The 13280-nt window shown below is 40.4% G+C and overlaps 2 protein-coding genes across 4 annotated transcripts; one reads left to right on the forward strand and one right to left on the reverse strand.

Moving 5' to 3' along the window:
- Positions 1-42: 42 nt before the first annotated feature.
- TRMT61B (tRNA methyltransferase 61B) lies at positions 43-5787 on the forward strand. Its single transcript, XM_057383975.1, has 7 exons — positions 43-669; positions 752-854; positions 2740-2930; positions 4115-4206; positions 4619-4854; positions 5462-5542; positions 5723-5787. The coding sequence occupies exons 1-7, from the start codon at positions 100-102 to the stop codon at positions 5764-5766; spliced, it is 1317 nt and encodes a 438-aa protein (XP_057239958.1). The 5' UTR covers positions 43-99; the 3' UTR covers positions 5767-5787.
- A 238-nt stretch (positions 5788-6025) lies between these two features.
- SPDYA (speedy/RINGO cell cycle regulator family member A) lies at positions 6026-12999 on the reverse strand. Of its 3 annotated transcripts, none has more exons than XM_057383976.1 (7): positions 12924-12999; positions 11978-12224; positions 10904-10962; positions 10562-10647; positions 8753-8924; positions 7548-7839; positions 6026-6114 (listed from the first exon to the last, which is right to left on the reverse strand). In XM_057383976.1, the coding sequence occupies exons 2-7, from the start codon at positions 12204-12206 to the stop codon at positions 6026-6028; spliced, it is 927 nt and encodes a 308-aa protein (XP_057239959.1). In that variant the 5' UTR covers positions 12207-12224; positions 12924-12999. The 3 variants fall into 3 exon arrangements, with proteins under 3 accessions (XP_057239959.1, XP_057239961.1, XP_057239960.1); XM_057383978.1 differs by having other exon boundaries at positions 12934-12996; XM_057383977.1 differs by lacking the exon at positions 12924-12999 and having other exon boundaries at positions 11978-12917.
- Positions 13000-13280: the final 281 nt, after the last annotated feature.

Raw genomic sequence — 13280 nt, forward strand, 5'->3', positions numbered from 1 at the left:
CGATGACGATGTGGAACGTCATCGGCAACGGCGGCGCAGGCGCGCGGRGCGACGGTAGAGAGTGCGAGCCGCGCCCCCTTTCCCGCCTCCGGCCCCGCCATGAGAGCGTGGCGCTCCCTGCGGCGTGCAGCCGCCTCTTCCTCCTTCTCTTCTTCTCCCTCCTCCTCCTTCTCCTCTCCCTCTTCCTCTTCTTTCCCTGCCGACGGAAAGCCTCGGAGGCGGGCATGGGAGGCCTCGTTGTCGCCGCTGGAGCGGGTGAGGCGGCTGCTGCCRCCCGAGGAAGCGGCGGCGGTGGCGCAGTGCGCGGCGGCGGCAGCGCCGGCTCAGGCTTGCCCTGAGGAGGAGAAGGAGGAGGAGGTGGTGACGGCCGCTCGCTTTCCGGCGCTGGTTGAGGCGGCGGGTCCGCGTCCCGGCCCTTTCCGCGCCGGGGAGCTGGCGCTGGCGGAGGTGCGGAGGAAGCACAACTCGACACTGAAGCTGCTGTGCCGGCTGGCGGCGTCGGCGGTGCTGACCAGCCCCGGCGGCGTCCTGCCCCACCGCGACATCATCGGGCAGCTGCCCGGGCAGGTGCTGCGCACGTCGRGCGGGGCGCGGCTGCTGCTGAGGCGGCCCTCGCTGGAGGAGTACGTGCTGCTCATGCCGCGGGGACCCACCATCTCCTACCCCAAGGTACCGGCTGGTGACTTCGCTGACGATTCGCTGCCTTTAATTTTTCGCGATTAGTAACGTGCCGTGTTTTTTTCGCTTGCAGGATATAAGTGCTATGTTGATGATGATAGATGTCCACCCGGGAGACACRGTGTTGGAAACTGGCAGCGGGTCTGGCGCTATGAGCTTGTTTYTGTCAAGAGCAGGTGAGAACCCGGCTTTAGAAAACACAGAATGTATTTATTTCCTCATTGCAACGTGCTTYTCTTTGCCCAGATACTAATGGTTCTCGTGGTCCTTACTACTCGGTTCATGAAAGCTTTGCTGCACATGTTCATATATAGCTTGTTGRCTTAAAGGAAAATTGTATCAGGTCCAGCCCAGCAACCGCAAACCATTTTGTCTGTGCCCAAAGGCCCTGCACAAAATTTGAGTTTTGGCCATCATTATTCTTGGCTTTGGCTTAACCACACCTGGCTCTCTCTCCATTCTCTTGCTTTTCTCAGTTTCTCTTTTCCTTATCTTGATGCATCACRTCAATAATCTGATTGCTGGGTGAGTGAAAATGCTGATGAGGATGCGCAATGTTGTTTTTCGTGTTACAGCCRGCCTGGTTTGGTCAAGGTCTCCGTGCCCTGAAAGGTAGAGAGCCTTTGCACTCAGCCATGTGAGTGAGGGTAAAATCACCCTTCAAATTCATCTTGTCTGCAGGCATGCAACWAGTGGACCACATTTCACAATAATCTGATATAACAACTGCTGGTGGAACAAATTCCTTAAGAAAAGAAAACAAAACCATCACAATTGTTTGCAGTACTAAAGGACTTGGAGGGTAAAGACAAGAATTTCATCGCTGATTTTCTTAACGCTGATAAAGCAGAGAAACACACATTGCATGTCCTGAGAAGTGGAAAATATGATGTATGCAAATTTGACACACTGTAGCTTTGCAATAATGTTTTGCGTAGCTATTTTACCTTGTTCTTATTTAAAAGAAACGTCAATTTCAAAAAGTAGGAATTACTTTGAATGAGCAGGGGTAAGACTGAGCCTAGTGTGAAGAATTTTATTTTTCTGATGTTTCTAAGCYGATCATTTGAAGTGATGAAGAGTCGGCGCTGTGACACTGCAATTGCTTCGGGTATTCAAAGGCAACATGCTGAAACCTTCCCTTTCTTACAAGTTGGTTCTGGCCTTTGTCTGATCCAGGGTGAGCTTGATCAAGGAGTGACTGTTTGAAAATCTGTCCCTTCTTTTATTCAGTTGCCCGAATGGATTTACAGTGAGATCACTCACATAGGTGAGGCAAGGAGGAACTGGTTACTTCAAACTGAAATGGCTTAGAAAGGCACAGAACCTGACCCAGGGAGCTGCTGGTTCTTGAAAGYTGCCTGAACCCATTCCAAACTAACAAGGAGAGAGAGAAGTGAGCGGTGGGATAGGCTTGAGGAATTGGAGTAATACARATAGAGATTAATACAGCAGTGCACCCTCTGCTGTCTGCCTGAAAGTCTGGAAKTGCTTCCTTTATGAGACACATTGTACATTAGACTCAGATGGTAAATTTCAGAACACTGAATTTASATTTAATTATTACTGTTGCAAACAACAGCAAAGTTACAGAGGCCTATGTAAATCAAAAAGTACACTGGAAAACTTGTAGGATTGAGATYGGTGAGCAGGTTCTTGGGCTTTTCTTAGCTGTGAGCTGTGATCATTTGCAGCATTCTCATCTGGTACCTCTGGTTGCTCTGGCAGAAGGATCAGGGGCCACAGATGCTCAACTTGTCTTTGCTTCAGGAGTGACTTCAGTAGAACAGTCAGTACTATGACAACTACACTTTCTTTCATTTGTGCATTGATGCATTTCCCTCTGTACAAGAACTAGCACAGCATTTTTTCTGCATATGTTTGTTTAAATGTAAATGTAAAGAAAGCCTAAATTGTCATTGATTGTTTCATATRTGATAATTTCCTAAACTGGAGATGGAAAGGCGTGCTTTAAGTTGTAGACTATATTGTTTTGGGTTTTTTTCAAGTCTTTATAACRGGTGAAAAGTGGTGAGTGGAGTGTCTTTTGTTTGTTTTCAGTTGGGCCCAAAGGACGTGTTCTAAGTTATGAAATCAGAGATGATCATCATCATTTAGCTAAGAAGAATTACAGGCATTGGCGTTCTGCATGGGAAATAGGACACATGGATGAGTGGCCAGATAATGTGGAGTTCATTCTTAAAGACATTTCAACAGCTGCTGCAGATATGAAATCTGTAACTCTTGATGCAGTGAGTGAATCCAAACAATTCCTCCATTTGAATGTCTTTTCTCCATAAATGAAAACCCCTAGTGCTCACACTCACAACAGAACTCCCCTATCTWGTTTAACATGAGAAAAAACAATCAGATTCTCATCAATGAAAGAAAGATTGTAAGTTTTTGTAATATACTCATATTTTCAAGCTTTCAGTTACAGGTTCCGAAATGAAAGTATGATAAAGCTGTACTGTAGAAACATTACAATTAATTACAAATATCTTGTCAGCAAAGACCAACTTACTTTCTTGTATTTTTGAGAAATTRGTATCTTTATGAGATACCTATGTGAAGCATTAAATTTCAGAAGAACACAAAACCTTATTAAAAATGTAACTATGTGACCACTTTGCTATCAGCTATATAGAATGCACAACGTAACTAAACCGTAATTTAAGGAATGCTATTGCTTGCTCTCCTGTCCCGCTTCTTTGTACCAGATTTCCTAAAAGGAGACGCRCTGGGGAAAATAGCTAGATGTAAACCACTCTTCCCTGTAAAGCAGACAAACTACTTACAACTCTTTACTTACTAAATGGCTTTAAACAAATGGCAATTTTTTAATGGCTTGAGCAAAGAAATATAATACATGCCATAAAAGTACCATTTCAAAAAACATTTTACGTAACAGTCTGCAGGAAGGATCAGATACTGCATATCCCATTGTTTTACAATCTGAATTCCTTCCTAGCAGAAGATGGATAAATTGCCAAAGACAGAAGTTTTTTTTCAATCTTGAAACAAAGAGCAAGCTACACATCGAGACCATAATGTACTCTTYTTATGCACTTGAACATTTTTTCACATTTGATAAATAGGTATTCAAATGCATTAGTAAATGTAGTCTTCTGTAAGTTTTTATTACTGTCAAGATTATGGAATTTGATTACTAGGAGGTTTAACTTCCTACAGACCTACTTAGTCAAATGCTACTTKCTGTTTAAATAGGAATTAATTTGGAAGTAGAGAGTAGAGAGGACTTGGCTTTGTTTCTGGTTTTGAGAGGCAGGAATAAAACTGGTTGATGACTTTACATACTGCTGTTTTATGCATCTGTCTTCCGTGACCTTGTTTTTTTCCCAAGCATTGCTGTATATTGCGCTGATAGATGTAGATATGTTTTCCCAGCAAACATTAATATACCTTTCTCTTGCAGGTAGTTCTGGATATGCTGAACCCTCAGTGTGCTCTGCCTGTTGTACASCCAAGCCTGAAGCAGGGTGGGGTGTGTGCGGTATACTTAGCAAAGTAAGTATTTACTTCTGGCACCTTTTTTCAGGCATTTCCTGGTACAGACCATTTGTTGGTACGGACCCAGCATCTTCTGAAATACACATCCAACATTAATGGKTAACGGGAAATGGTTAACAAAGTTGGGGGGTTTCCCCCGTAACTTTTTTGGGGAGTTGTACTCAGTATAAATTACACTTTGCAAAGTGTAATACTTTGGGAATGTTCCCATTCTGGTCAGTGAAGTTTGCATTTTATAACATCCTCAAAGTAACTGCACTCTTCTCCAATGCAGTAGTCAGGTTGTTSCTTTAACCTAAAATGGGAGGACTTGTGTAACCTCAATGGTAAAGAGTTGACAAAGTCAGTAGAATTGATACTGTGTGATTTGAGCTTTCAAAATACTTTATCCTTTGCATTTCTTCAAAAGCATCACACAGGTTATTGACCTTTTAGACAGAATACGGAGCTGCAAGCTTCCTTTCTTGTGTGAAAGGRTAATTGAGGTAACTCACAGAAGCTGGTCAGTACTCCCCGCTAAAATCAAGAATTGCAAATCAAGCCAAATGGTGGAAACTCAAGAAAATAGCGAAGAACCTCCTCATAATGAATATGAAGAAATCCATATTCAGAATCAAGCAGCTCTTAAAGAAAGCAAATACAATGGTRAGAACTTTACTGCTGATGAGATATCCCATTACTCCACTTGAATAATCCAGTGTAGGAAAAGACAGTATTTTTTCTTAGGTCAGCTGAGATTAGGTGAGGTTTTGGATAGTCTAGACCTTGKCAGGTTCGAAAAAGGCTATTAACTGTTATTTAAGTTTAAATATCTTACTAAAAATCAGCTAAATAGAAAATTAATTGCAATCTGTAATGAAGAATAACAGCCCTTCTATTACTGTTTTCAACGTTTTGTTTTTTAATAAAATTCTTTATACTATATAATAAAGTTCTTTATACTCATCCTATAGCTGCTTTAGAGGACCTGGGTGGACTTAAGATTCCTTAGGAGAAATTGTGCCAGTGTGCTCTGTTTTAAAGTTATGCTGTTCTAGCAAATCCAGAAATGATGCCAAATATAATATATATACTGTATGGATCTGCCAAATGCATAGTAGAGCAAACAGTTCTGAATATACTGATAGGTGACAATAAATAAAAGAAAACACGTTGGGGAAAAAATACTCCATGCACATTTTCAACTCAAGTCTGCATGTACGTCCTAAACTTGTGGGAATGAAGTAAAAAAAAAAAAATGTCCTTCTCACAGAATCACTTTGTGATGCTGCTGAAACAAACCACTCGGTGCCTTACGTTGCCCGACCAGCCTACTGGCAGGAAGCTCATTCAGGTGAGACACTTGGGAAATGTTTATCTTAAATGTTCAGTGGGATTTTTGTTACAAAAAAAAAATTTTTTTTTGTATTGGCATTTGGTACATTCCTATATCATGAAATCATAAAACTTATTATTATAAAATAATCATTGTATGCTGAAATATTAAAGTAGTAACTTTCTGTTTTTTAATTAGCTTTCCTTACCAAGCTGAGAAAGTTTCGACCACTGCTTTCTTGATGCTTCTACCTGCTTAACTGCTAATTTGAAATTGTATCAGAATAAAATAAAACATTGCAAAGTAAATGCTACATTGTGCAAGTTGTGTAACTTTTAAGTAAAGAGTGCTTTGTTTCCTACCTCATATCAAGTTTGAAACACCAACTATTACCCCACTATTTAAAGGGAGAAATTTTAAGTGAATCATCATGTCAGGTGTTGATACAGCACCGATTGTTCTGCAAATCACAGCGTCCGTTTCTGTCTTATCAGGAGTATTTCATTCTCCACTGCTTGTGAACCAATCCATGGATTTATCCTGGTTCAGGGTGCTACATGGTTGCCTTTTGCTGGACAGCCTCTGACAGTCTACCAGAAATAAGAAAAAAAAAATTTAGTAAGAAAATAAGGATCAAAGTCTGTCCTTTGAAATGGAATACTTGGCTGGCTTCCAACTGGTGACTGTAGGTTTCTTTAAGAACAATGTTCCTGAAGCATGATTTTAAGAGATACTGAAAATCACTGAATGTGTTCGCTTGATAAAGCTGTGCTTATTTCAAGATCAAAACAGTTTTTGACACTCCTTTGGTTCCCTTCCAGCATTTAGGCTGCAAGTTGCCTGGTTATTTGTGAACTTCCCTTTATATAAAGTATTCTGAAATGGTTGGAGGAAACACAATTTTTTCTGACCCTTGTCAGAGATGAGAAGCAAGATTTTTCAAGTAAAAACAGACTTAAGGCATTTAGAGTCTCACATGAGCAGGTGATGTTTAACACATTTAATTATTAAGTGATGGGTTAAGTGATACAGAACAAATCAGGTGTATCTCAAGAAGGATTCAAATGCCAGATTTTTCAAAATTCRGTGATGCCTTGAGAATCAGAGTTGTACTAAAGCAGTTGAAAGCACTAACAGTCCTATTGTAATAGTGAAAGTTTGGATATTAGTGAGAATATGTGCAAAGAAAACATACAGAGCTACAAATAACTAATGCTGTATTAAATAAGCATAATAGGAACTCAGCACTGGCTCAGTACACAAGAGTATCTTTGCAGAGCTGAGTCCTTATACAGATGCTGCAGGAAGTTTTCATCTCAAGTGTGTTCCACTTTTAATAATAAATTTAATCATGGGTWTGCCCCATAACTGCTGTATGTCACAGAGGTCTCTAAGGCAAAGGCCTCCTTTGCATCTTGGAATGGGTAATACTGATGCTATTTTGAGTAGATGAATGTGCAGAGATTCAATTACATAAACTATTCTCACAATAAACTGTTGTTTTCCACTCATACTCCAGTATTAAAATGAAGTCTTATATAAATTGTCAACAAATGAGATACACTTAGAGGAAAATAGGGATTGTGATTTGACCTATGTCCAAACAGATACCACAGCTGAGCATCCTGCCCTTTCCCAAAACCTGCTGACAGCAAGAGCACTTTAATTCACTTAAYGCACACCAGTATTGTTACTGTTTCATCCAGCCAATCAGAGGTGTTTAAAATGGGACTCTCAATTTCATTTATGATGCAAGAATAGTAATAAATAGACTGGAATGCAACCCAAAATTTACTGTAGTAGATGAAGGTAATAATGAAGAGACTCAGTGTAAAGCAGTTGGTATTTCCAGTAAGTCAGGAGACAACATGTGAAAATGAATCCATGAGAGTAAGAGCACAGCTCTGCCAGGGTACCTGCATGTGTAATAGGGAAGGACCGAGCAGTCCGTGCAGCACTCTGAAATAAACATGGCCCCAGTTGCCTAAACTAATGGAAAATTATTTGCAAAATTAAACCATACCTTGGGCTTTGTAGGAAGGAGAGTCAATGAGCATTTTTTCGGTTGAAAAGGTGTCCTTCAATTTCTGGGATGAATGTAATTCCGTCATCTCCAAAGTGTCAGTAGATGAGGAGGAAGATGATAATCCGAGTCGTACAAATCTGCCTTTCTTGCCGCAGAGCAGGCAGTCCGTAGGAGTTGCACTGGGTCCTCGGGGCAGCTGGACTTCATCATCGTAATTCCTCAGAGCTCCACTGTGGTGCACAGAGCGCTCTCGCTGCCATATGTAATGTGCTGGAGCAATAGCCATCACCTACGGGAACAGCCACGGGATCAGGAAATGTAAAAATAATGGGGAAATGTACAGCTGAAAACAAGAGATCYGGCTAGTGTATGGCAGGGAATTGATGCAGCTGAAATGGGTAATMCCTCTTCTCTGGCTCATTCTGTTCCACTAGAAAGTTTGCTCCCTTGGGCAGGAGTAAGTAATCCCGATAGCAGTCAAGTGTGGAAACATCCCAGTTTACAGCCCTGTATGTTCATGTGAGTCGTCACAAACACCAACTCATGCTTTGTATGTTGGACACAAGGTGATGTCTTTGGCCTGCTGCTAAAYACCAGCTGACAATGTTCACCATCACTCAAGTAATGACAGTGGGGAGCCGGGAGAGCAGGCAAAGAAAAGCATTCTGCGCTCGCCTTGTTCCTTGTACTCTTCCCATAGCATCTAATCCCATCCCCAGAGATGGGACTCTAAAGTAAATGAGAGGTTTTTTTCCACCAAGTAAACATGATGTACTTGGAACATGACAAGAGCTTTTCCAGATACACATTTCACCTGCAAAGTGAGGAATATATTTTTTTCCTTATAAATTGTAAAGCAAACAACACACAAAATTATTTCTAAAGTTGATGGAGTGAAACAAATGAAGGTAGATCTTGAATACAAAATATTTTCATAAAGCTGATTCTAGATAGTAGAAATGTCACTTTTCATGGTGCAATATAAAAGACTCTAATTTACTTTAAAAACAGTGTCAAACAATGTATTTTAAATGCAGAAGGAAAAGATAACGTGGAGGATTAATGGACCATTACATTTTAGCTGCACCTGTGCTTTCACATGGACTGTCTATTCATTTAAGGGAAGAAATTGTACAGAGCTAGATTGCTACCTGGTGTTAACTGTGATTTCAGCTTCTACAATATTACATCTCCCTCCCTACCTCTTCACAGCAGCGCCTGCTTACAATAGCTCTGTAGTCAATTCTACTCCACAACTGATCTCTTAACCTTAAGAAATCAGGGAAGAGCTTTCTCCAGGCTTTGCCCAAAGCCCACGGGAAAATGTCATACTTTGCTTCTTCATTGTCTTCCTCAATTGTGTTTGCCAGATACCTTCAAATAAATATATATATATGTTTATGTTTGTAAATATTATTCATTCTTAAACCACTACATTAAAATAATTTCTAACATAACAGACATATTGAAGGGGTTCTTTTTTTAGTCTTGTGAGGAGAAAGTACTAATGAAATACCATCTTCTCTCTGGAATACAGCATTTTCTTAATCAGTTCCATATGCATCCTTTAGGAAAATGAAAAGAAATATTTCTATAAAAATTGCTTTATCCTAGAGTTTCCTAAATTAGGAGATAAGAAAGAAGTAACATATCCTGACATCTTTATTCAAGCTGGCAAGAAACCCTTGAATTAAAATGAACAGTTTCTGACTGATTCTCTAAATACTTTAAATAAAGCTTAAAACTATCCTGTGAAATCTTAAAGTTTGCATTTTTTACTTTATAGATTTTAGCTATTCCTGGAAAATTATGTTGCTCATATTACATTAGGAGCATACAACTAAATACAAGTCTACCTTCAGTAATAAATGACTTTTTTTAATGTCTCTATTCCTCCCTACCTTCACTATCTGTTACTTTTAGTTTTGGCTTGTCTTCTCAGACAACAGGAAAATATTTACTTCCTCAGGGTCCACCTGATCCTAAACTCCTGTAAATCACACCTGAACAAATGAAGACTCTTAGTCTTGTCCCCACTTTTCTCACTTGCTCCTGACCCCAGCATCCCATCTAGTCCCAGTCTCATCAGACCCTTTGTCCCTTTCTAATCCTTTTGCTGTTCTGGCCTGGCTTTTCTCCCTTCAGCACAGTCAGAGGGCTCCTTCCTCTGTAGTCTGGGGACGTCACCCATAGTACCAATGACAGTAGAAGGAACGGCCACCTTCACCCCTGCACTAGTGTGCAAATCGGAGCATGTAAGAAGCACTGTATGGAAAAAGATCACCTGAGCACCGTAACACTGTCAAAGAAAATGCAGAACCCTCTCTAGGTAAAGCCAAATACAGAGGGGTTATGTAGGCTTGGTAAAGATGCATTACTGATAACCACCTCTGTTTCAAGGTATAAACATTTTACAACTGTTCAAGAAAGTTCTCAGAAATTCTCTAGCAACATTCTTATGGTTGATTTAAATAATGGTGACAGAAACTTTAATAAAAAGTTACTCCTGAGGTGCCCATCATGGTGAAATGTTTCGATACAAATGATTTAAAGGCTGGCACAAATATGAAGTAGAGTCTTATAGCAGCACCTGTGAGCCACATATGTGTTGCTGTGTATTGTCCTGCAGATATTTCTTGTGATGCTTAAAAAAGCTCCCAGATTCAGTTTGGTAGACAGAATGTCACTCTGTGTATCACTACACCACTGCAAGCAACCCCTCTCTGCTGCTCAAGCCTCTTCCGTTGGAGCAAGAATGTTGGATTTGCACTATTTATGTATAGTATGCAAATTACCATACACCCCAGAATGATTTGGGTTGGAAGGGACCTTAAAGACCACCCAGTTCCAGCCCCCCTTTCATACCCTTGGGATGCCACCCCCTAGATCAGGTTGCTTTCGTTTATATACTACATCAAGGAACTCTCATCRCATATAATTATCAGTATCATAAAGAAATAATGATATCCAAATTTTATCCAAATAAAACCAGATAATTTAAAAATACTTACAGAGCCACAAAGAAATTGATTCTGGTATGCTCACTTGTTGTGAAGTTAGCTCTCTTGAAATAAACGAAAGTCATTGCCAAGAGATACTGTTTTAAGATGTAAAATGAAGTATCAATGTGTTATTTAAGTATAGTATTCCCTAAATTGATTCACACATTTATCTTGCACTAAGACATTTTCATCATTTAKAACGAAGAGGGAAGCATGAATTTAGTTTCTTGACATTTCCATGTGAACCCATTAGATAAAAAAAGTTCCGCTTTTGCATTAACGTATCAAGTAATTGAGGACAGATTTCTTACTCAATGKATCTTCTATTAGCTAAGAAGGAAATACACTTACCTTGTCTGCAATTTCACAGCAACAGTCCATCCAAAGGAAGTCTTGGATTAGATCATCATCTGTAACAAAAGAAAACTGTAGCATTCCAAACACCAAAACTGTTTATGTTAGAAAGTATTTGTAAATGAAAAACAGCCGGTCTTTTCTTAAACCACGTAAAAGGAAAGAAGCTAGACCCACCAGGAGAGAACAGAGAAACTGAGTGGAATAGGAGGTCAGGTGTGAAAACAGTTGAAGTGACAAAAGAAAACAAACTACCAGAAAGGCAAGGTGGGAAATCTGGTGACTGCATTTCATCCATTCTCAGTAACAGCAAGCAAAGGTGAAAAATAACCAGTATTTTTTGCTGTTTGCATAGTTTCTTCTTGCATTAAATGGTTCCAGGTGACAGTACACCTTTATTTCAGAGGAACTTACAGGCTGCTGAGATCCTGCACCTTGATTACCTGGCATCCTCTATAGGGCAATACTTGCTTATTTTTGGTCACTGCCTCACTGTCCATGAACATGTACCATTACCATGAACTCTCTCTCATTCACTTCTGTATTTAAGGGTCAATTAAAACCAGATGTCATCTTCCACTACTACTGAATGTCTTTGCTAAATTAAATAAACATAAAACTTTATAGGAAAGAGACACAAATAAAGAGATGCTCCAACTCCTKAGATCCACCCATTCCACTTCTCCCCCCCCCCCCATGTTAATTCCCACAGTAAATAACATGTGTAAGATACAAGGAGTCCAGCCTTTTTAAAAGCCTTGTGTAAAACAAGATTGTTTTACATGTGTTTGTTAAAATATAACAGAAAATAGAAAGGAGGGAAAATTATCATAAAAGGAAGTAGCAAGCCACCTTTGTTTCATCTGTAATTTAAAAAAGATACTTCTCATCAGTTTGGTAGCCCTTATATTTTTAATTTAAGCATTAAATATTTATATATCAAAATATAACAACAAAATGTTTTGATAAAGAATTGCCAATGGTTTTGATATAAAAAGCACTCTCAAAAACCATAAGCTTAGAAAAGATTCTGTTCAGTCAATACATTCATATCTCACATTATTAACCTACCAAATAATTTAAAGAAAGCTGTCATTTCCTGACGCTGAATAACTAGACATGGTCCCTTTGGACATTTATATTTCTGACTAGGAACCCCTTTTTCACAGTTTTCTTGTTGGTCTTTAAAAGCAGGTCGCTTTAGTCTACTAAGTTTTTTTTGCTGATGTGATCTGGATGCACTCGATTTTACACGAACAGTGACAGTGGGAGGTGTCTGGCACACCAGATTGTGTTTCATTTCGTTAAGCAAAGGTTCCTGTTAAAAAAATAAGAAGAAATTAACTATAAAAGTAGTCAGTTTGAGCACTAGTACATTTCTTTTGTTCACATGAAACGTTTCAGTAGAGCTTGTATGTCAGGTGCTGGAAAAGTAATTTTATCAGTATTGATTATCTGAGACTTCTGCCCTAAGATAGCCACGCAGAGTTCTGTCTGATTTTATAAAACCCTTTTTTTTTTCAGAAGGAAAAGCTTTCATAAAGCTCTTTTTTTTTTTTTTTTCTCCCAGAAGGAGCCTTTACGTTTTTTTTTCCACTCAAAACTTTAAAAAATGGGAAAAGAGCTTTTCCAGAAAAAGTTGCTGTTGGTCAGGTCTTCATAGTGCCACACACTTAAATCTACCAGAAAAAAAATCTGTGTTCTTGCCCTCCAATTTGTAACTGGGTCCTTTTTTTTTTTTCTTCTTTTTAAAAGAATATTAATAGAATTAATGAGTAGATCTCTGATTAAGCCATGTAACATTAAAATCAAGTCTTGAGCTCCTAAATGCCATTGGAAATTAAACTTATCCCTCAGACTGSACATACCCTGACGGCACAGCCAAGGAAACGTAGCCGTGGTGTTTGTAACTGCAAAATTTAAGAGGACACCAAACGGGGAGCGGGGATTTTGGCGGGATTAAATGTATTTACGCCTTCAGTAKGTCTCTCGGGGGGGCTGTTTGAAGCTGGCTTACCGCAGCCTACCTGGCTCCCCAGCTCTTAGGCGACTGCCGCATAGACACGATCGGCCCCTCAGGCGTAGCCGTGATTTTGGCCCCGCTCCGAGGAAGCCCAAAGCCGCCGCGCCCGCCCTTCCCGCCTCCCTCAGCGGCCTTCCCCTCACGCCGCCGCGCCTTCAGTGGCATCTCTCGCAGCCAATCAGCGTCCGCGGGGCAGCCGCCTCAGCCAATCGCATGGCGGCATTCTCTCCTCCCGCCCCYTCTATTGCCGCCCGGGGCACGGCAGCCAATGGCAGTGCAGCACCGCCTCGCGCCTCCCGGCCCCCGCGAGCCTTTCTCAAGGCCGGCTTCACCCGCTGAGGTGCCCAACAG

The sequence above is a fragment of the Malurus melanocephalus genome, unplaced genomic scaffold (assembly GCF_030028575.1).
Source record: "Malurus melanocephalus ecotype Western Australia unplaced genomic scaffold, MMel_1.1 scaffold_671, whole genome shotgun sequence".
NCBI lineage: Eukaryota > Metazoa > Chordata > Aves > Passeriformes > Maluridae > Malurus > Malurus melanocephalus.